This window comes from Ambystoma mexicanum, chromosome 5q (genome assembly GCF_040938575.1).
Source record: "Ambystoma mexicanum isolate Mex_15411 chromosome 5q, UKY_AmexF1_1, whole genome shotgun sequence".
Classification (NCBI taxonomy): Eukaryota; Metazoa; Chordata; class Amphibia; order Caudata; family Ambystomatidae; genus Ambystoma; species Ambystoma mexicanum.
Genome location: NC_090933.1, coordinates 1,281,154,139 through 1,281,175,342, shown reverse-complemented (window position 1 = coordinate 1,281,175,342; position 21,204 = coordinate 1,281,154,139). Strand labels below are relative to the sequence as shown.

General features: G+C 48.3%; 1 protein-coding gene across 19 annotated transcripts in view; it reads left to right on the top strand.

The window, feature by feature from the left end:
• PLEC (plectin) overlaps positions 1–21,204 on the top strand; it is a 1,447,724-nt gene that overhangs the window by 1,241,458 nt on the left and 185,062 nt on the right. For 18 of the 19 annotated variants that reach the window (XM_069621862.1, XM_069621861.1, XM_069621869.1 and 15 more), the window contains one exon: positions 620–681. In XM_069621862.1, coding sequence (XP_069477963.1) covers positions 620–681 — 62 coding nt within the window. The remainder of the gene's footprint in view (positions 1–619; positions 682–21,204) is intronic. The other variant, XM_069621875.1, reaches the window with a different exon arrangement.

Genomic DNA, 21,204 nt, shown 5'->3' with positions numbered 1-21,204 from the left:
GCAGGATCCAGCTTTCGTTCAGATTCTTACTGCGGGATCTCCAGTAGGATATATTTTTGCTTATGGAGTCTCCTTCCGAAGGACTGTAGCCAGGGCCAGCCTCGGCTCTGGCAGCGTCCAGGGAGAGAAACATTTTTCGCCACATTTTTTCAAAGGCTGCCCTATGCGGGTTTAGCATGGTCGCCCTATTGTAATAAAACGCGCCCCAGTCCATGCTGGAGGACCAGCACAAGAGCGGGGCACATTTCCTTTCAATAAGGTGTCTTCACCCACCATGCCAGCTTGGAGGACCCCTTGAAAGACTCCCCGAGCTGGTGTGGCAGGGAGTCTAATGTGGCTCCTGTGGTGACCGCCCAAGTCTCCAGGACCTAAAGCTGACCCTGACTGTAGGAATGTGTGCTTGATCTCCCTACAGCGAGTTTTGATTGCGCTTTCCCCAGGGGTTGGGTCTCCCTCCCATCGGCGTAATGGTGCTTATCGGGTCTAAATACAGCTTGGCTAGAATTTCTTGGGGTCTTCCATCGGGCTGTAATGTCTGCGGAGTGGGGTGTCATGGGATGGGAATGTGAGATGTGCCCCTGGACTAGACTGACAGACTTTTTTAATTCCTGTTTTTCAGATGAAAGAGACCGGGTGCAGAAGAAAACCTTCACAAAATGGGTCAACAAACACCTTATCAAGGTAAGATGGGACTTCTCTTGGGGGGCAGCAAAGCGGGGGGGCTTGTCTTGAGTTCGTCCATGCTTTTTCAAACCTATTCTGAAACATAGAACTCAAGTTTTTGCTGTCTTTCCATCTGACGACAGCGACAAAGCAACGTTTTTTAGGGTTTAAACATTGTCTTGGGTGTTAAACTATTTATTCAAAAGGTTTATTTGTTAAATGCAGAATCTATCCTCTGACCACCAGACTAGGAGTTTGCCCTTAAATGCAGCAGTAATGCTATTACCGCCGTATTTAAGGGTCCGCCTAATCTCGATTTGGGGCAGAAAGTTTGGAGTTTTGCTGGAGCTAAAAATCCAGCTTTCGCCCTGTTTTTGGCGCAATTACCGCTGGCGCTATTACCAATGGACCTAAAGGAGAATGGTAATTTACCGTTGCACTGCTACTCGTGATACGGTGTTACCAGACTGAGAAGCAGTAACGCTATTTGCGTTGGCAGTATACCGGCGGTATTACCGCTGGGACACCACCAAGGCTCTGATAGAGCCCAGTGTCCTGCGCAGATGCTTGTAATACGTGAAAGTCAATAAACGCTCTGGGAGTCCACCTCTAGCCCATTATGTCCCCGAAAACAGCATCCTATGTCATGCATGTACAGGATTTATAAATCACGCGTATACATAGCAGAGCCAGGCAGAGCAGGTAGCAGGGGTGTTGCTAGGTCTGGAAAAGATGTAGGGCTACGCCGTCAGGACTGAGGGCTAGCTAGCCTTTTGGTTGCAGCCTTTGAGCTTCTTTCTGGGGCTACAACCACAGGACCCGGGGCTATAGCCCCCCAGGTCCTCCCTAGTCACGCCTCTGGTGGGTAGGAAGAGTCCTTTTTGAAGTGTAAGATCAGGAGAGGGGTGGGGGAGCAGTACGTTCCATGGCACCGCATGGGTCATATAGCTGAGGCACTATCTTTTCCCAAAGGCTTAGGTCAAAGCTGCCCATCACAGAAAGAGGACGTAGCGGCTGAGGTCTCCCTCCCAGGATTATAGTCGGACACAATATCAGAAAGGGTCGTTTTTCAATCTGATCCAGAGGAAGCGTCGAGAGAGTAAAGATGAGGCTGTGGACGAGCAAGGTAGGGATGTTAATGGGGAGGGGCTTCATAATGGACCTGATGCACCTCATCGAAGGCACAGGCCTCTTTGATGAGGGTAGGATGGGACTGAGGGTCGTTTTGCCCAATCCCTCATATCCTTTTCCAAGTACTAGACATGCCCATGGCATTTATTTCATGGCATGTTTCCTATAGTGGGATCTTTGGCATTTTGGTGGGGTGGGGAGTGGGGGTGGGGGTAAGCTTAGGGTCTAGGGGGCTGCCAGTGCCAAGCATTTCAGAAGTATTTGTGGAGGGCGGGGCTCCCCAGGACCAGATATGTCAAAGGCATTTTGGGTCCCTCTCCATGTACTGGGCTTTTTATTGTCCATTTGAGAGGAACTAGGACCTAGTAAAGTGCATAGCCAGTAAGATAGCTCAGTGGGTTGAGCGCTCACTGCTGCAATCTATGTGGGATCTGCAGGTCACGGGTTCCAATCCCGACAAGGCGAACACAGCCTTTCATCTGCCAGAGGTCGATAAATGAGAACCAACCTCGGTTGGGATGGTCCATGTATGTAAATATGTTCTATGTACAGCGCTTGGGCATAAACGCAATATAAACAAATCGTCATTTAATTTGCATTTATTAGGGTGCCATTTAGGTGGGCTTCCCCAGTACTCTTTTTTTTTTTGCTGACATTTTGGGGTGGCTGTCCAGGATTGTGAATTTTTCCAGCATTGTTTTAGGTGGGACTCATTCCATGTATGGCCCAGTCGCCACTACTAGGCATTGCATCCGTTTTGGGGGAGTAGGGGAATGGCTCTAGGCATTTGTTTCTGATTTTGGCCTTTCTGGGCGTTTCTTATAAAATCCTTCAAGTATGGCAGACTGGTCTGCGATGACTCAACCTGGAATGACGCCCTGCCACACCCGCCCGCATGGCACGAGATCAGAAGTGATAGGCCGGCACCGTGGCAAGCACTGCACATTCTTTGCGGGTTCTGTCAAGTCTGAGAGCTTTCGCAAGAAATTAATTCTTCGCATTGTGCCTCTGATTCTGCGCAAATCGCAGCATTGCTCAGTTTTTGGTAGGGAGGGGCGAGTCTGGGTGCTCTGCCCAAGTGACCAAACCACACCAAACCAGCCCAAATAGATTCAGAACGCTTCACTGAGCTACACAGTGGCGTGTCCAGACTCCTTTGACTGGGGTGGCCCAAGCAGCGCACTGACTTATGCCGGGGTGGCATGAAGTATGAGCGCACACACACATAATGATCATAGTTTAGGATAATGAGGTGGCCAATCAGATTCCAGGGTTAGCACGTGCCACCCCAGGCCACTCCCTGCACACACCACTGGCACTACAGAGCTCCTGGTGTGAGATCCGGGCATTGCAGTGCTTCTTTGTGGAGAATCCCCCATTTTCCTTCTTCAGGTCGAACTTCACAGTTAATCCTGGTCCCCGGAACCCTTCCTAGCTCAAAAGGAAGGGGGGTGACTTAATCACAGCCTGCTTTGTAATTACAGTTAAGAGGTTATTGATTTGGTAGGAAATATACATATTTTATAATGTGTCTGTGAGCTCCGTCAACTAGGCTCAGACTGGCCTACATGGCGGTAGGGCAAGGCCCAACCCAAAAAAACATGCTAGTGTAGGCCCGTTTTTTGGGGTCAAAGTGGACCACTTTTTTGGCCAATGTGGGCCAGTTTGATGAGTTACTTCACTATGTGGCTAGTAGGTTTGACCAGTGTTGCTGAATAAATAGTATTACGTTGACCAATTAGCATCACATTTTATCAAAAAACTCCCGTTTGTATCTGTCACAAAAGGAGTGAATTGCCATTTGCAACTGTGGGCCACTTTTTCATTGGTGCTCAAGACAATGTTATGCCGCGCTCTGTCAACCATTGTTGCCTCTCGCCAGTTTCCTGTGCCCTGCCCCATTGTTGGGGCACAGCGGTTACAGCGGGTACAGAGCCTCCCCCCTAAAGTGTAGCCTTCAAGTGTCATTTATAACATGAGGCAATGACAGAGTATCATGAAATCATGGGTCAAGTCCTAAAAAAAAGTGGGGGGACCAATTGAATGTGGCATCACCAGAAATGTGCATATCAAGGTGCCCTCTGAAAAAAGTGGGGAGGGGGACTCCTGAAAAACGTGGAGGGACTCATTAGCATACTAATCAAAAGAAGCATCACCAGAAATGTGCATATTAAGGTGCCCTCTGTAAAAGTGGGGGGAATCTGCCCACCCACATCTACCCTCGAGTTGAGCACTGCATCAAATAAATCGTGTACACACCCAACATAAAACACAAACATGGCTTCTAGCATAGAGCAGACCCCAACATAAAACATACACACACATGGCTTCTAGCATAGAGCAGACCCCAACATGAAACATACACACATGGCTTCTAGCATAGAGTAGACCCCAACATAAAACATACACATGGCTTCTAGCATAGAGCAGACCCCAACATAAAACACACACATGGCTTCTAGCATAGAGTAGACCCCAACATAAAACATACACACACATGGCTTCTAGCATAGAGTAGACCCCAACATAAAACATACACACACATGGCTTCTAGCATAGAGTAGACCCCAACATAAAACATACACATGGCTTCTAGCATAGAGCAGACCCCAACATAAAACAACACACACATGGCTTCTAGCATAGAGCAGACCCCAACATAAAACATACACACACATGGCTTCTAGCATAGAGTAGACCCCAACATAAAACATACACACACATGGCTTCTAGCATAGAGTAGACCCCAACATAAAACATACACATGGCTTCTAGCATAGAGCAGACCCCAACATAAAACAACACACACATGGCTTCTAGCATAGAGTAGACCCCAACATAAAACACACAAATGGCTTCTAGCATAGAGTAGACCCCAACATAAAACATACACATGGCTTCTAGCATAGAGCAGACCCCAACATAAAACATACACACACATGGCTTCTAGCATAGAGTAGACCCCAACATAAAACATACACATGGCTTCTAGCATAGAGTAGACCCCAACATAAAACACACATGGCTTCTAGCATAGAGTAGACCCCAACATAAAACACACATGGCTTCTAGCATACAGTAGACCCCAACATAAAACATACACACACATGGCTTCTAGCATAGAGTAGACCCCAACATAAAACATACACATGGCTTCTAGCATAGAGCAGACCCCAACATAAAACAACACACACATGGCTTCTAGCATAGAGTAGACCCCAACATAAAACACACACATGGCTTCTAGCATAGAGTAGACCCCAACATAAAACATACACATGGCTTCTAGCATAGAGCAGACCCCAACATAAAACATACACATGGCTTCTAGCATAGAGCAGACCCCAACATAAAACACACACATGGCTTCTAGCATAGAGTAGACCCCAACATAAAACATACACATGGCTTCTAGCATAGAGCAGACCCCAACATAAAACAACACACACATGGCTTCTAGCATAGAGTAGACCCCAACATAAAACATACACATGGCTTCTAGCATAGAGTAGACCCCAACATAAAACACACATGGCTTCTAGCATAGAGCAGACCCCAACATAAAACACACATGGCTTCTAGCATAGAGTAGACCCCAACATAAAACACACACATGGCTTCTAGCATAGAGTAGACCCCAACATAAAACACACACATGGCTTCTAGCATAGAGTAGACCCCAACATAAAACATACACATGGCTTCTAGCATAGAGTAGACCCCAACATAAAACGCACATGGCTTCTAGCATAGAGTAGACCCCAACATAAAACGCACATGGCTTCTAGCATAGAGTACACCCCAACACAAAACAACACAAACACGGCTTCTAGCATAGAGTAGACCCCAACATAAAACAACACACACATGGCTTCTAGCATAGAGGAGACCCCAACATAAAACACACACATGGCTTCTACCCTAAAGTAGACCCCAACATAAACAACACACGCATGGCTTCTAGCATAGAGGAGACCCCAACATAAAACACACACATGGCTTCTACCCTAAAGTAGACCCCAACATAAACAACACACATGGCTTCTACCCTAAAGTAGACCCCAACATAAACAACACAAGCATGGCTTCTAGCATAGAATAGAGCCCAACATAAAACACACACATGGCTTCTAGCATAGAGTAGACCCCAACATAAAACGCACATGGCTTCTAGCATAGAGTACACCCCAACATAAAACAACACAAAAACGGCTTCTAGCATAGAGTAGACCCCAACATAAACAACACACGCATGGCTTCTAGCATAGAGGAGACCCCAACATAAAACACACACATGGCTTCTACCCTAAAGTAGACCCCAACATAAACAACACAAGCATGGCTTCTAGCATAGAATAGAGCCCAACATAAACAACACAAGCATGGCTTCTAGCATAGAATAGAGCCCAACATAAAACAACACACACATGGCTTCTAGCATAGAGTAAACCCCAACATAAAACAACACACATGGCTTCTAGCATAGAGTAGACCCCAACATAAAACAACACACAAGGCTTCTAGCATAGAGTAGACCCCAACATAAAACAACACACAAGGCTTCTAGCATAGAGTAGACCCCAACATAAAACAACACACAAGGCTTCTAGCATAGAGTAGACCCCAACATAAAACAACACAAACATGGCTTCGACCATAGGGTAGACCCCAACATAAAACAACACACATGGCTTCTACCATAGAGCAGACCCCAACATAAAACAACACAAACATGGCTTCTACCATAGAGTAGACCCCAAGATAAAACACACACATGGCTTCTACCACAGAGGAGACCCCAACATAAAACAACACACACATGGCTTCTACCATAGAGGAGACTTCAACATAGAACACTACAAACATGGCTTCTACCACAGAGGAGACCAAACATAAAACTACACAAACATGGCTTCTACCCTAAAGTAGAACCCAACATAAAACAACACACATGGCTTCTAGCATAGAGTAGGCCGCAACATAAAACACAAACATGGCTTGTACCATAGAGTAGACCCCAACATGCAACAACACAAACATGGCTTCTACCATAGAGGAGACCCCAACATACAACAACACAAACATGGCTTCTACCACAGAGTAGACCCCAAGATAAAACAACAACACGCTTCCATCAACCACAATGAGCAGGTGCGAACTGTAGTGTAACAACAAATATGTCGACACTGTGGGGAGCAGCTGTGGGTGGCGGGAGCAGTGGGGGGGACTGCCCACCCGCAGAGTCACAGGAGTGCTAGAAAATATTTGGGCCCTGGCACTTATTTTTTAAAAACAAATTAAGCACTGGTTTCACTGCTAATATGGGGCTGGCTAGGCACCTGTATTCACTTACTGTTAACAGTGAGAGCTCACAGTCTAGGTTACAAAGAGTCCTGACTGGCTTGAAATGGACGAGGGCTGTGCCAGTGTGATTGTCCTTTGGAAAGCTACGGTCACCAGTCAAGTGCAGGATCTCCGATTCATCGCCTCCTGGTTGAGCCCCTTGTCCTGCACCCAAGGGCGCACTGCCAACCGTACCCAACCACCTCCTACCCATTTGGAAATCCAGCAGGATCCGTGTTTTGCCAGTGTGCATCCCCTTACACTGGCTTCTGGTGCTGATCAGTCGAATATTGCACAGAATGTTTGCATATACCCCCCCCCCAAGACTGGCTGCCATGTTACCTCTTGTATTGACCTTTGATGCTTTGCAATCTCTCACTGCACACAAGGTGTCAGCCATCCATCCCTGGGCGACGTATGTGGATGGAACGTGTGAAATATGTGGATGGAACGGATTAAGTATGTAGATTGTACGGGTGAAATATGTGGATGAAGAGCATAAAACAACTTAGAATACACGAAACGGATCAGAGTAAATAGAACAGATTTGAATGCACGAAGCGGCCTGGAGTGCGAGGGGCGGACTGGAGTGCGAGGGGCGGTCTAGAGTGCGTGGAACATTTGAAAGTTCATGTAACTCATCATATCACATCACCACGCTTACTCTCTTCTTTACACCACCATTCAACTAGAACACAGAGATACTATGACACCATTCGGTAAAACTGTTCTCATACCAACATCTGCTGCATACTCCCCATCACTCTAAGTAAACACTGCTGGTTACACCCCCAGCCAGGCGTTCTCCTCAGGCCTAACACAGCCACATTCGGTCTGGTTAAATCCTGCCAGAACGAACACATACTCCTGATCTCTCAACCACCACACCTACCGCAAAGAAGCAGCTATTACACGAATGCCACACCAGCTGCACACACATCCGGTGCTCACACGCACCTTTGACTCTCTCTAGTGACTTGAACTCCAGTTCCCAAGGGCATTCAACCTACCAGCGCCTTCAGACCATACCAATGGTACATAAGGCGCTATATAAATGCAAAGTAACATAACATAACATTTAGTAGGCCCATCCTACAGGCCCTGTGTTGCCACCTTTGCAGCAAACATGGTATTGGGCACCCTTTGCTGGGGCCCAGCTTCCATGTGCTACCATTTGCGTTTGCTTTGAAATCATACCAATGATATATAGGGCGCTATATAAATGCCGAATAACATAACATAGCACTTTGAAGGAATTCTATGAGGTTTTCCTATCCTGCACTGGATGTTTTCCACAGATTACTCTCCTTGCATCGGTTCTCGCCCTTCACTTGTGTACAGGTGCGTTATAAATGACTTATATTATGTGATCTCTCCCTCCATGTTCACGGTTCCAGGTTTTGGGGGTGCACTGTACATCCGGGGTACAGTTGCTCTGCTATGTGTTTCGGTGTAAATCCCCAGGAGTTAGGAGCTCAGAAAGCCCTTGGCACCCCACCACGAAGCCCGCAAGTATGAAGGAACAGAAAGAAGCCTGCCTGCAGGAGAAGGAATGCAGGAGCCAGACACAGGCCCAGAGTGGCTCAACGTTGTGGTCAGGCCAACTTCAGCTCTCGCTTCCGGGAACATGACTCCCAGACCTCGCAGATAATGGAGGCCTCCAGACTGTGCCAGGGCATTCTTCAGGTTGACTGTGGCCCAGAGTACAGCATGTTCTACAGTCGTGTAATTCATTGTAGGTACTGACTGAGGGTTGCAGATGTGATGAAAACCAGCAGGCCTGGCGTCTCGGCCCTCGCAGGGCTACCATTTTACCCAGCACAACGTGGAAAGGCTATAGCGCCATGCGATGTTGCAGAGAACTGTGACTATGTTGGGGGTAGTAAAGAGAGGAGAAGATTTTTCAGTCTCCTAATCACTTGTGTCGTGACAAAAGCATGGGTTGCATGCATTGTGTGTCTGGCTGGGAAAGAACTGAGTGCTGTACATGGCCATGCTTCCAAATTGCCAGGAGCTGAGAGCCATTTAGCTCATGGTTAAAGCCTAGGAGCTATTTTTTGGCAAGAGGCGCGATACACACATAGCTATGTGATATTAACTTTGTATGCTTGGGAGAATAAAGGACACCCCTCTAGGAGACTTAAAAGGATGATGGATCATATGTAATTGACAAAAAGTTAGTTTGCCTCTTCCACAAAAGTTAGATTGGCTGTGAGCTATGTACTAGCACCTGGTTGCCCAGAGGTAGCTCCTGCCTAACTAGTACTGTCCAAAAGCCAGGAGCTGCTTTCATAAATAGGGAACCCATCCAGGGGATTATAGATAGGGCTCGGGGTAACAGAGGAAGCTGCAGTGGTCTAGGAGGAGCAGGGAGGGTGGGGGGCGAATTGTAGGGGAAGTAGCAGTGTTGGGTGGCACAGTTTGCATCACTGAAACCTAGAATGCCGTTAGCACTGCAAAGGTTCTACTTGTGATGGACTTTGCCTTATAGCCGAAGAGGTGCCTCAGTTGGGGCGGGGGTTAGTTGGTTAATTTGGGTTGTTTGGTCAGGGCCAGTTTTAATTGGTTGCGTGTCATGGATACGCTGCCTGGATTACTTGGCTTTTTTATTGGTTGGGGTTGTTAGATGCAAAGATTCAAAAAGATTGTGGTTTTCAGGGATGTCTGTTTGCTGATGGGGGGATTGGCTGAAGGTTTGGTTGGTTGGTCAGAGTTGGTTGGCTGTTCAGGGTTGTGTTAAATAACTGTTCATAATTGGTTGACTTGGGGTATTATAGCTCATCAGTGTATTTTGGCTACTCTGGTTCTGTTGGCTGGTCTGTGTCTGTTGGCTAGTCAGGATTTCTTGGCTACTCAGGCTCTGCTGGCCTGCCTGTGTTTTTGGACAGTAATTGACAGTTGCTGTCACTTATCTGTTGGCTGTCCTGGGGTAATTGGTTAATTGACTGGTAGGGGCGATTCCCTGGTTTGAGTTGGTTTCCTAGGTGGGGGTTGGTTGTTCAAGGTGGGTAACACTTAAGGATTAGATGACGTTTATGTTTCCATAGACTGATTGTGGTTTGTTGGCAGGTTGGTTGATTTGTTGGGCACAGTTGTTTGGTGGGTTAGTTGAGGATTGGTAGGGTCATCATAGTTGTATAATTTGTCAGGGTTAGTGGATTGTCAGATATGGTTGTGAGTGACTAAAGGGTGGACGATTGGTCAGAGTTAATATACTGACTGGTCCTGCTTAGTTTGTTGGTTGGTGGTCAATTAGTTTGGTTTACTTGGCTATTCAGAGTTGGTTGGCCTAGATTGATCTGGTTAGACCTAAGGGGCTGGAATAAGTTCTGCCTAGATCAAGCAGTCGGCTCATCATTGGCCTGTAGAGAGCAGGCACTCTTCTATTATGCCACGGCACCCTTCCAATATGCCAAGGCACAACCTGTGGACCAGACACAGAGGTATATGTAGTGACCCACATCTGAAACCCTTAGTTGGAGGAAAAAGCACCAGATGCAAATCTCCTCCACTCTGCAGTTGTCTGCTCATCAGCAATCGCATGCGCAAGCCAGAGGAGAGAGGCAAAGCAGATGTGAAACAGGAAGAATTGCGTCGCAACATCTTACTTGACCAGCACCCTCATATACCGGCTGCAAGATTTGATCCACACCGGCACCATACAACTCAGTCTCTTGTGCAAGCTATTGTTATTCTTGGGGTATATATTGAGGGCAGCTCTAGCTTCGAGAAGAAACTGAGACCATTGTATCCATGCATCATGGTCCTGATGACATGGGCCCCTTCTAATCTTGACACCTTCTTTATGGAAAGTGCCACCACCACAGTGGCTCACCAGTGCGTGTTTATCTGGTCCGGACTGGTTGGTTGTTATCGGTTAGATTGTTCCGATTGACCGGTACGGTTGTTTTTCTAATGAAGGTTCTCTGATTGATGGTTGTCTGGCCTGCATTGGTCTGGCCAGGATGAATTGGGTGCAAGAAGTTGTTTAGCTGATCAGAGTTGGTTTGCTGGCCTAGCTGGTTTTCTGGCACTTTGCGACTTGGTTTACGACATTTGATTTGGGTAATTGGCTGGTTGGAGTTCATTTACTGGGTGAAATTGATTGGTCAGTGCTGCCTAGTTGGCATATCTGTACTGCCTGTTCTAGCCATGCTTTTTTTCTGTTGCTTGGTGGGGGCGGTGCAGGGTTGGTTGGCTGTGCTCCGTTAATTTGATAGGCAGCGTTGAGTCACTATCCTTGATAGCTTGAATTGGCTACTTTACATAGTGGTTCTACCAAACGTAAAACGCCAAACCACTAAGAAATGTGTGCCCTGATGTAAGCTATTGATCCCAGAAGAAAGGAAAACTCCATGTATTGACAATACTCACAACCACGAAGATGCAGGCAGCCATAGAGATGAAAATACCTAACTCTGTCCAAAAACCAAGAGTGTGGCCTTTATGTCCTTCAGTGATTGTCGTTGTACGGATCTTCCCGGATCTGGTAGCTGGTAAAATAATGTTTCCCCGGATTCGGCCCCCCAATCCTGGGGAATCCTTGTGCACACTTATTTTCGAATGTTGCAGCGCATTCCGTGCCTTCACGTCGGGTCCGTATTTGAACCATGGTCACTAGGTTCAGAGGCAACCAGCTTCGCCACAGGACCACTTGAGGGTCTAAACAGGAGTGCTCTGAAATCCAAGATCAATTTTGCAAAGTACAGGAAATTATTATGTGCGTTTTTAGGGAGTTTAAAACGTGTGCACATGTTGTACTTTGCTGGCCGTACAAATTCAGCTATTTTCTAGGTGTACATGATTCACCTTTTGAGGGGCCGAGAGTCAAATGTTTATGGGGTGAATAAAATAATCCCCACAACTCAACCCATGCTGAACCCCCCCTCCCCCACTTACCCCCCATGCTAGGTGGGATCTCCCAGTTAAAAAAAAGTACATTTCCACCACTACATATCAACACCCTTACAAAGGCATTTGGGGCAAATCTGCAGGCAGGAAGGTGTGCATGGGAAGAAAATGTGTTCTGCATGTCCAGCCTCTGACGCGTCCACACCTTATGCGGTGTCCGCACAGGTCGCAGTAAGCTCTGAAAGCAAGCAGAGGGAACAAGCTACTCTTCTCCACCCACTCATTGGAAGAAGTCGTTGCCTGCCTAATCGAGGGGTGGTGTGCTCTGAATTCACCCCCAGCGAGTGGGGGATTTTCTATGGGGATGGTAATCTCTGTTTGCAAGAGAACATGGCCTTCTGGATTGGGAGAGTAGGATTAGCTTTGAGATCGGGGTGTTTTTCTGAACATGGCGAGTAATATTCCAGATTCAGCCGAGTACAGTCTTAATAATCATTTGTGTTCTTGCATAGCCCTTTCCAAGTTCATCATCAACAGGTCTTATTACCCCATTTTATGATACTCAAAGTATGGACCGGAGTTGGCCCTGCCATGGGATTCGAACTCTGGTTGTGCATGCAGGCTGCTAAGCTGTCCACCTGGACCTCCTATTCACTCTAACCACTCATTCAGACTCTCGTTTGAAGAGCAGAAGGTAGGTGGACAGAGGTGTAGCCAGGATTGTCTAACAAACGGGGCCTGGAGCTAATGTTGTGGATTGCATCACAATTGCTTATTGTTAGCAAGGAAATCAATTCTAAAATGTGACCCCTTCCAAAAAATTAACTGATATCCTAAAGGTATGCTCTAGGATTTGACCACTTCCTTTCTCAAAACCTTAATTGAAGTGCTAGTGATATGACCAAGCTAAGACGGAAATGAGGAAGGTAGGGTCCTGGAAAGAAGATGCAATTTTGGTGCAAATTTGAGAAGGCTTAAGATGAACTGTGAAGTCCTAAGTGACTTTTAAGGTGTTCATGGCAATGGGGTACGAGTTCTGAGTCTTCTGTGACTGCAGAAATAAAAAGGCTCATGGGTGCAAATGGTACCAGTCAAGAGAGAGAATATGCTGGTGTCATAAGGCACACAGTTCTTGAAATAAGTAGCTACTGGCAGACTCTGATCATCTGGGCTGTTTATTCTAGGGCACAATACTGGCACTTCTCATCGAATGCAATGCTATCGATGGGTGTGTATCGGCACCTTTCATCAGGACTCTGATGACACCAGTGATACAGTACCAGAACTTCTAAGCAGGTGTGCAATGCATTCTGTGCGAGCATATCAGCATTTCTCAGGAGTGCATTACCATCAGTCGGAGAGTACCAGCACTTCTCAGGAGTGCACTGCCATCAGTAGGAGAGTACCAGCACTTCTCGGGAGTATGTTACCATCAGTCGGAGAGTACCAGCACTTTTCAGCAGGAGCACAATGGATTCAATTAGAGAGTACCAGCAATTCTCAGCAAGAGGGTAATGCATTCAGTTGGAGCGAACAGGCCCATCTCAAGAGTGTGTGACCATCAGCAGGTGAGTACTGGCCCCCATCCAGCAGGTACTCAGCCATTGAAAGCAGGGGTCTGCAACCTTTGGCTCGCTGAAGGTTTGTACTACAAGTCTCATCAGCCCCAGCCAGCATAGTCGATGGTGAGGGATCATGGCAGTCCTAGACTGAACCATCTAGAGAGCCGCAGGTTGCAGACCCTGTGACTATGGGCTCCTCGCACGCCCTGGATCAGGAATGTGGCGCATTCCTGTCATAGCATGTGTGCACATATGTATTCATCTTGCAGAGCTAGGTGCAGGGAGGCAGCAGAAAATATGCAGGACATGGAATGATAAAAATCTAGGCCTTGCATACCCGTAGCACGCACAGACAAGAGCCACCCTCCTGTGCTGAGCTGCAAGCACGCGGGACCAGAAGATGGAAGGCAGGGTAGGGTGTTCAACGGTGAGACTAGCCAGCCTACCTAACTACAAAGCCTCCAGGCCTCAGGTCCTCCTGCTCCTCTTTAAAGACTACACTGGCCTGCCCTGACCAGTCCAGCTGTAGCTCAGCCCCAAACAGTGAGACGGGAGCTCCCTGGACCGCACCAGCAGGGCCTTGACGCAGCGTCACTCGCCTGGCACCGGCCTCTGAGAGTCGACGCGCGGCGGTGTCTGGGGCTGGCTTGGAATCCTTGCCTTGTTGTTGTTGTTATCATCATTGTTGCTTGTTCTGGAGTTCCCTCTTTTGTGTCTATGCCAGGTCGGCAAGCGTAGACCATTGTTTCCTTTTCAAGAGGCAGACAGGCGAAGCCGCAAGACGTGCGCATGCTGCATGGTTTTGCCACTGTATAAACAGTGTCATCTGGGGCATGCCCACGATTACGCGATGGGCGCCATTATCTGCTGCCATGCTAGAATGGTGGGAAGTGCTGTAGACGGGGCGCGGCCTGAGGCCTAAGACCCACCCTCCTTTTTCCATAACCTCATTTCCTTTCTGGCGGGCAGCATCGCAGCACACAGGTGCAGGTGCTCTGACTTTAGGCCTAACTTAAATCCCGGCTACACCACTTATGGATGGTTTGTCAGGCTAACACTACCGTTTGTGCAACAGAGCCTCAGGAGCTGCTGGATTGGGAAGGCCACGGCCCACATTTAGCATGCAGGGTTAGTTGAAATGCAAATACAGCATACGCTGCATTTGATAAAAATGTAAGTTGCATTTGATGCAATTTAAGTATCTGCAGTGACCCTTGCCTGGTTTATTATTTAAAACAATGTACATATTCCTTGTGTGACCTTTCAAGCCGTCATCTAGTTCTATGCATTTAAATATAAAGTTGAAGTGGGACCACCAAGTTCCAGGCTAGAGATCCATCGTGGGACCATCATGAAGTGGACCACCATGTTCCACGCTAGCGATCCATCGTGGGACCATCATGAAGTGGACCACCATGTTCCACGCTAGCGATCCATCGTGGGACCATCATGAAGTGGACCACCATGTTCCAGGCTAGCGATCCATCGTGGGACCATCATGAAGTGGACCACCATGTTCCAGGCTCGAGATCCATCGTGGGACCATCATGAAGTGGACCACCATGTTCCAGGCTAGAGAGCCATCGACCATCATGAAGTGGACCACCATGTTCCACGCTAGAGAGCCGTCGACCATCAGGAAGTGGACCACCATGTTCTATGCTAGAGATTCATCGTGGAGTATCATGAAATGGAACCACCAGGTTTCACGCTAGAGAGCCACCATGCGACTATTATGAAGGGGGTCCACATGTTCCACGCTAGAGCCATCCTGGGACCATTGTGAGGTGAACCAACATGTTCCACGGTGGAAGTGGGCCTACCTTGTTCCACAATAGAAAGCCATTGTGGGACCACCCTGTTCACGGAAGAGAGCCATAGTTTCAGCATTGACGAGTTGAGTCCAATATCTGTCGATTGTGGGTGTTCCACCCACGCCTCTAAGCTGTTGAAGTTGATTCATTTATTCAGAGTTTTATGAAGTGCGAAATATTTCTTAAAGGGCAGCATAGTGTTTTACAGAGTTACAACAATTAGGAACCCGCCTAAAATATGAAATGGAATATATTATAACTAAATGCTTATCTACATTAAGTTAAGAGGCAGAGAACATTAAGAGGGCATGCGTTTATTCAAAACAGATCAAAAAGTGGAGACGATAATAGAATATGAGAAAACCAGTACAGAGACATTGCTCAGTGTTTGGACAAAATCCAGGTTTTGAGACCTTTTATTGGACTAACTGAAAAAGAAATGAGAGGGTGCAAGGCATTGGCTTTCGAAGTCCTAGAGGTTCTTCATGAGCGAACTAGGAGCAAATACAAAAACAAATTACACACTGGAGCATTTTCACTTTAAACTTGGGTGGGTGAAGCAAGAGTAGGCAGAATTGCAGGCCTGGGAGGGTTATGTTATTTAACGAGGTGTACATCCTTCATCAGGGTGGGGGTGTGGGCACACCTTGAAACTGGGGAACAATAGCGGAAAAATGGAAGGATTGATGAGCCACGTTGAGGACCCTTGGCGACGATCAAGAGAGCACTGGGTGCCCATCCAGCAGGGTGGAGGTCTAGGAAGTGACCGTGAAAGGAAGGACAAGGGAGCGGGTCTTCCACCGAGATGCAACACTAGAGGGCGGGAGGTAAGATGGTACGTGTTGGGGCACTTTCTCTATGTATCCTGAAGGGTTGGGCGTTGGCACGGAAGGAGGGTCTAGGCCATGTTTCATGAGAGCAGCAAGGCCCCTACCGATAGGTATGTGGGGAAGGGAGGGTGTAGCGTGCAATGTGTGGGGCTGTGAGGCCAAGGCGTAGAGTTATCAAAGAGGGTAGGTAGCACGTGCAATGTGGAAGTGTGGGCGCAAACCCGCAGGACGGCGGGGGGTGCAGCCCTGAGTGAGGGAGCAGGGGGCACATAGATCCATCTTGCGAGAGGAGATCTATGTAGACATGGGGGAGGGGCCATGATGGAGAGGAGGAGCACAGTAGCGCTTGCTAGCAGTTCCGAAGAGCAGTGTGTTGGTTTCTCTACACCACTTCTCTGGGAATCTACAGTACACCCCCACGTGTACTTGACCCTGTGAGAATGGGGCTGCGTGAAGGCCCACCGTCTAGGCACATTGAGCATACAGCTGAGTAAGACGAGGAAGAGAGCTCGGAAGAAGGTTGGCTGGGAACTCTGTAAAACACCAGGCTCTGTCTTCTGAGACTTGTGTCTACTGCCAGAGTACATAACTAAAGGGAGTTGCAATGTTGCTACTTCTGATTGGTTAACCGGCTATGGCAATTAGTAAATGGCTTCACTCGGATTTGATTACGGTTGGGGTTATAAAACATGTGGGGCCCTGGGAACATGCCTCCCACTCTGGCACGTTCATCACTGACTGCATGCATGTGTCATTACACACGCCAGGCATCCTGGCTCGGCGCCCCACATTCCCTCTCCCCTGCCTGCTAGCCCCAGACCCATACAAAGGGTCTTTCAGTGGCCGCTCTCTGGGCGGCCAGGTCCTCCGTTTTCAGAGCACAGTCAGGTTTCCTAATTGTGTCTTGGTTTCTCTGTGGAAATGTTGACTGTACATCTTGGCGCCTTGTATTGCACACAGACTGCCAAGGCGACCCTGTGCCCACAGACGTGCACTCAAGTACCGAAGGCTCTTGTTCAGACTTGTGTGAATACAACACAAGCTATTGTGGAGCCTCTAACATGCAGTCACACACACATTTCCATACATGGGCCACAGAGGTCATGGAACACAGGCAGCACCAGCAGCCCCTTCACTAAACCTCACCTGTGGCCACTGTGCCATGGATGCCGCATAAGGGTATTGCACTTATGCTGTCACTTTCAGTCATGGTGGCCAGGATGTCTATTCTGATTTTCCTGCTTACTTTATTGGTCACAGGGACGACGTCAGTCAGGGCCTTTCATTCTTTTCAGTTGAGATGGGCCCCAAGCCGCTGCAGGGGCCTTGAGTAAATTTAAATCTGAACGTTAAACGCATCCCACATGCACTTTACAGGCTACTTTTTGCCCATTCCCTCAGGCTGTCATGTCCCTCAGATCCCCTTGTTTTCCTATTTAATCTAGTTTCCCCAACATCAGCATCCATTGTCAAAGAGCGATTAATAGATCTTTAAGCAGCCATTTAGTGTTTCAGCTCCCCGCATGCTGCCTGGCTGTTGTGATAATCTGCAGCTATTCTGTTGATTTAATTATAATGTAAACACCCACGGGTGCCTCAGACTGTCTTGCCCAGTTGAACGAAGGAGTACCCCCCAAAAGCCATGTTAATACGAGCCCTGACACATCTTCAGCCAGCCCTGATTGGCCATTGTTTTCTGGATGGCTTCTGTGGTCATTGTGCCCACTCGAGTAGTCCGGGTGCCCATGACATAATCTACCAGCATTGTGCTCTGGCATCTCCTGTGTTTATGAACTCCAGTTAGGTCACTGTCCCTTGGATGTCTAATGAGGTCACGTGATTGGGTGCGTCCTGTGGTGGTTGTGCCCTGGACCTCCTGTGGTCACCTGTTTTGAGCATCCCCTGTGATCATGTGCCATCGCCTGTGACTGGTGTGCCCTATACATCTTACATGGTCACTATACGCTGGAGATGTAATGCTGCCGGTGTGCTCCTATAGTTCTACTGGTCTGGCGGGCTCCTGTGGCCACTGGGCCCTATGTCTTATGAGCCCCCCTTCCAAGCTCGACAGCTCCTGAGGTCACTGTGCCCTCGACCCCTCATGTGGTTATTGTTAGGCCCTATGTGAGTAGACTATATACTGTCCCTTTAAAAGTACCATGGTCCACTGCCTTGCTGGTAAGTGTGAAAGAAAATAAAGACTTGTGAAAGTCCAATGTAAAATGGTGAACTATTACTTCCAAATGTTGACTAAGCAACACAGTACAATTATGAAACAAGCACTGACAAGGCCAATATTTGTATTTATTTATTTATTGGACATTTGTATAGCACCTATACACAAGTGTTTACAGGTGCCACAAGACAAAAGTGTGTGTGGGGACGGCATCGGAGAAAAACAAGAGTAACAGTCGTACTAGGCCTTGTGACAGTCTTACCGTGCAAGTGCAGAGACAAAAGTGCAGGGAAGGGTACATAGGTGGAGTGGCAGGGTTGGGAAGGGGGAGGGGTAGGCATGCCGGAGTTGGGGGCCCAGCGTGGGGGCTGAGCAAGTGCTAATGGGGGAGGGGGTGGGGGGGGCTGAACAAGTTCTAAGAGGAGACAGTGAGGGCAAAGTGCCAAGGGGAGGGAGGGAGGGAAGGGAAACCTGTGCGGAGGACAGGGGGGCGGTCAGAGAAGGGTGCCAAAGGGCAGTTGCTGTAGTGGGTGCTGGGGGAGAGGGGTCAAGAGGGGGGGCCTGGTCCCAGTAAGATTCAGAAGGGGCCAGGCATCAGCCGCCGCAGCGGCTGAAGGACATTTAGCAAGGGAGGGGGTCGAGGAAAGGAGGAGGAGAAAAGTAAAGTCTTGAGAAGTTTCAGGAATTTGAGAAGATCCGGTTGAAGTCTGAAGCGGGCAGGGAGGCCATTCCAGAAGGAGGCTCCTGCCAAGGAAAGACATCTACCTCCCACTCTTTGGGTGGAGAAATGTCTCACCTGCAGAGAGTTGGAGCTAGAGAAGTGAAGAGCTCTAGCAGGGAGGTATTTAGGGAGAGAGAGTTGGATGTAGTGCGGTCACAGGCCCCAGAATGCCTTGTGGATGATGCTGAGGGTCTTGAACTTGATCCTTGCAGCCATCGGGAGCCAGGCTGGAGAGATGGGGTCCCTGGGCTTGAGGAGAAGGATTCGTCTTGTAATCCTATTCTAGATTAGTTGAAGAGGGCGAAGGGAGGAAAGAGGCAGATTGAGGAAGAGGCTGTTGCAGTAGTTCAGCGTAGAGAGAACCAGCGCCCTGGAGACATTGAGCTTCTGGGGGAAGGTGAGGAAAGGGAGAATGCCCCTGAGGAGGGGGAGCTGAAAGCTGGACTTCTTGGCAAGGTCCGTGAAGTGAGGAGAGAAGGAGAGTGAGGCATCAAAGATGACCCAAAGGTTTTTTTGCCTCGCATGAGGGTGAGGGGAGGGTGCCCAAGAAGAAGGGCCAAAAAGTGGGGGGAAAGCAGGGTACAGGCGATCCAATGAGAAGGATCTCTGTCTTACTAGCATTAAGGCAGAGATCATTAGCGGAGCATCACGCCTGGACAGCAGTTGGGCAGTCAGGAATGAGAGGGGCGGGAAGCATAAAGGAGAACTATGTGTCATCGGCATAGCACTGGAAGTGAGGAGAGCAGGTGAAGGTTCTGTCAACACACTGTTCATAAATATTTCAGGCTTTCGCCCCCCCCTTTGTCAGCATCCCTCTGCCGTGTTCACTCTTGCCAACTTTCTCAATCATGCCTTTCACAATCGCCATGTCTACTTAATTTCACATTCTTGTTGTTCATGGCCTTGTAAGAATGTCATTGTATTTTCCTTTGTTCCCTTCCATGCCTTGAAGCTCTTTGAAACTGTCATATATCATATAATATCATATCACTTGTCGGTCAGTCTTTCGAATGTACAGAGGATTTTGCAAGATCCCTCTATGACCACTATAACCGTTCCTTTACAGCCTTCCCAAGGCCTTGTGGTATTTGCAGTTTCAACAAACACGGGATTGACCAGAGTCTCTCGAATAAGCACCCACGTGGTGCTGGATCGCTCTGCAGCAGGTCTCCCCTTTTTTTAATCAGTTTATTGAACTTCTCTTACTACTTTGCGTTTTTCACTCAAAACTGTTCGGTTTTAATCGGTTCTCCCCTTGACTCATCGGTTGTGATGAACCGCTTGGCTGTTCAGAGTATCTGGAGTCAAGGTCGGTACCACGGGGACCAGCGTCACTCCCCGGCTTGGTTATCAGCGGAGGAGGGTCTTGTGCACCGTTGACATCTGCTGCAACACACACTGGCTATTGTTCGCGGTCTTACGATTCCTTCTGTGGAGGTTTCAGGGGCATTGGTCGGAAAAGGCAAGGTCGCTTCTCGCTTTGTCACCCTCTCGATATGCGGCGTCTTTCTCCTCCTCTTGAACTGCCATGTTGAGTTAGCTGTCTCGTCGTGCGGTCTGCCTTGCTCATCCTGTGCTCTCTTGCTCCACCTTTTATCCCTGTGGGGAAGGGAAAGGGCCATCAGGTGTTTGTGATTCTGGTCAATTGCCTGACTTTGCCTGACCCTTGTATTGGGACATATCAAGTAAACGGCTCTGGTGTTAGTCAGTTGTCTTTTGTGGTGCGTGAAAGTGTTTGTGTTGGAAAGGGGGCAGAGGGTTTAGAGAGGTTGAGTGTCCTATGTAGTAAGATAGGAAAGAGGAATTAATAGAAGGGGAATACCGCGTCTCACCCGTCTGTGTTCCCGTTCCACTCGCCGAGGACCCCCCATCCAGGTGATCCTCCCTCACTGGTCCACCCCCAGAAACTGGTTGCAATAGCGATAGCTGTGTCCTGGCCACCTGGATGACAGATCCCCGGGGTCTAGTTCAGGAGACACCTTCAGGTTTCTCACAGTACCTGAACGTCCTGGCTGGTTTCGTTGGTGTCTCCAGTCCTGTCATGCGGTCTGCTGGGCTTCTTTGACTGCGTCGCTCAGTACATTCATGATGGACTCATTGCTGGCCCAGCCTA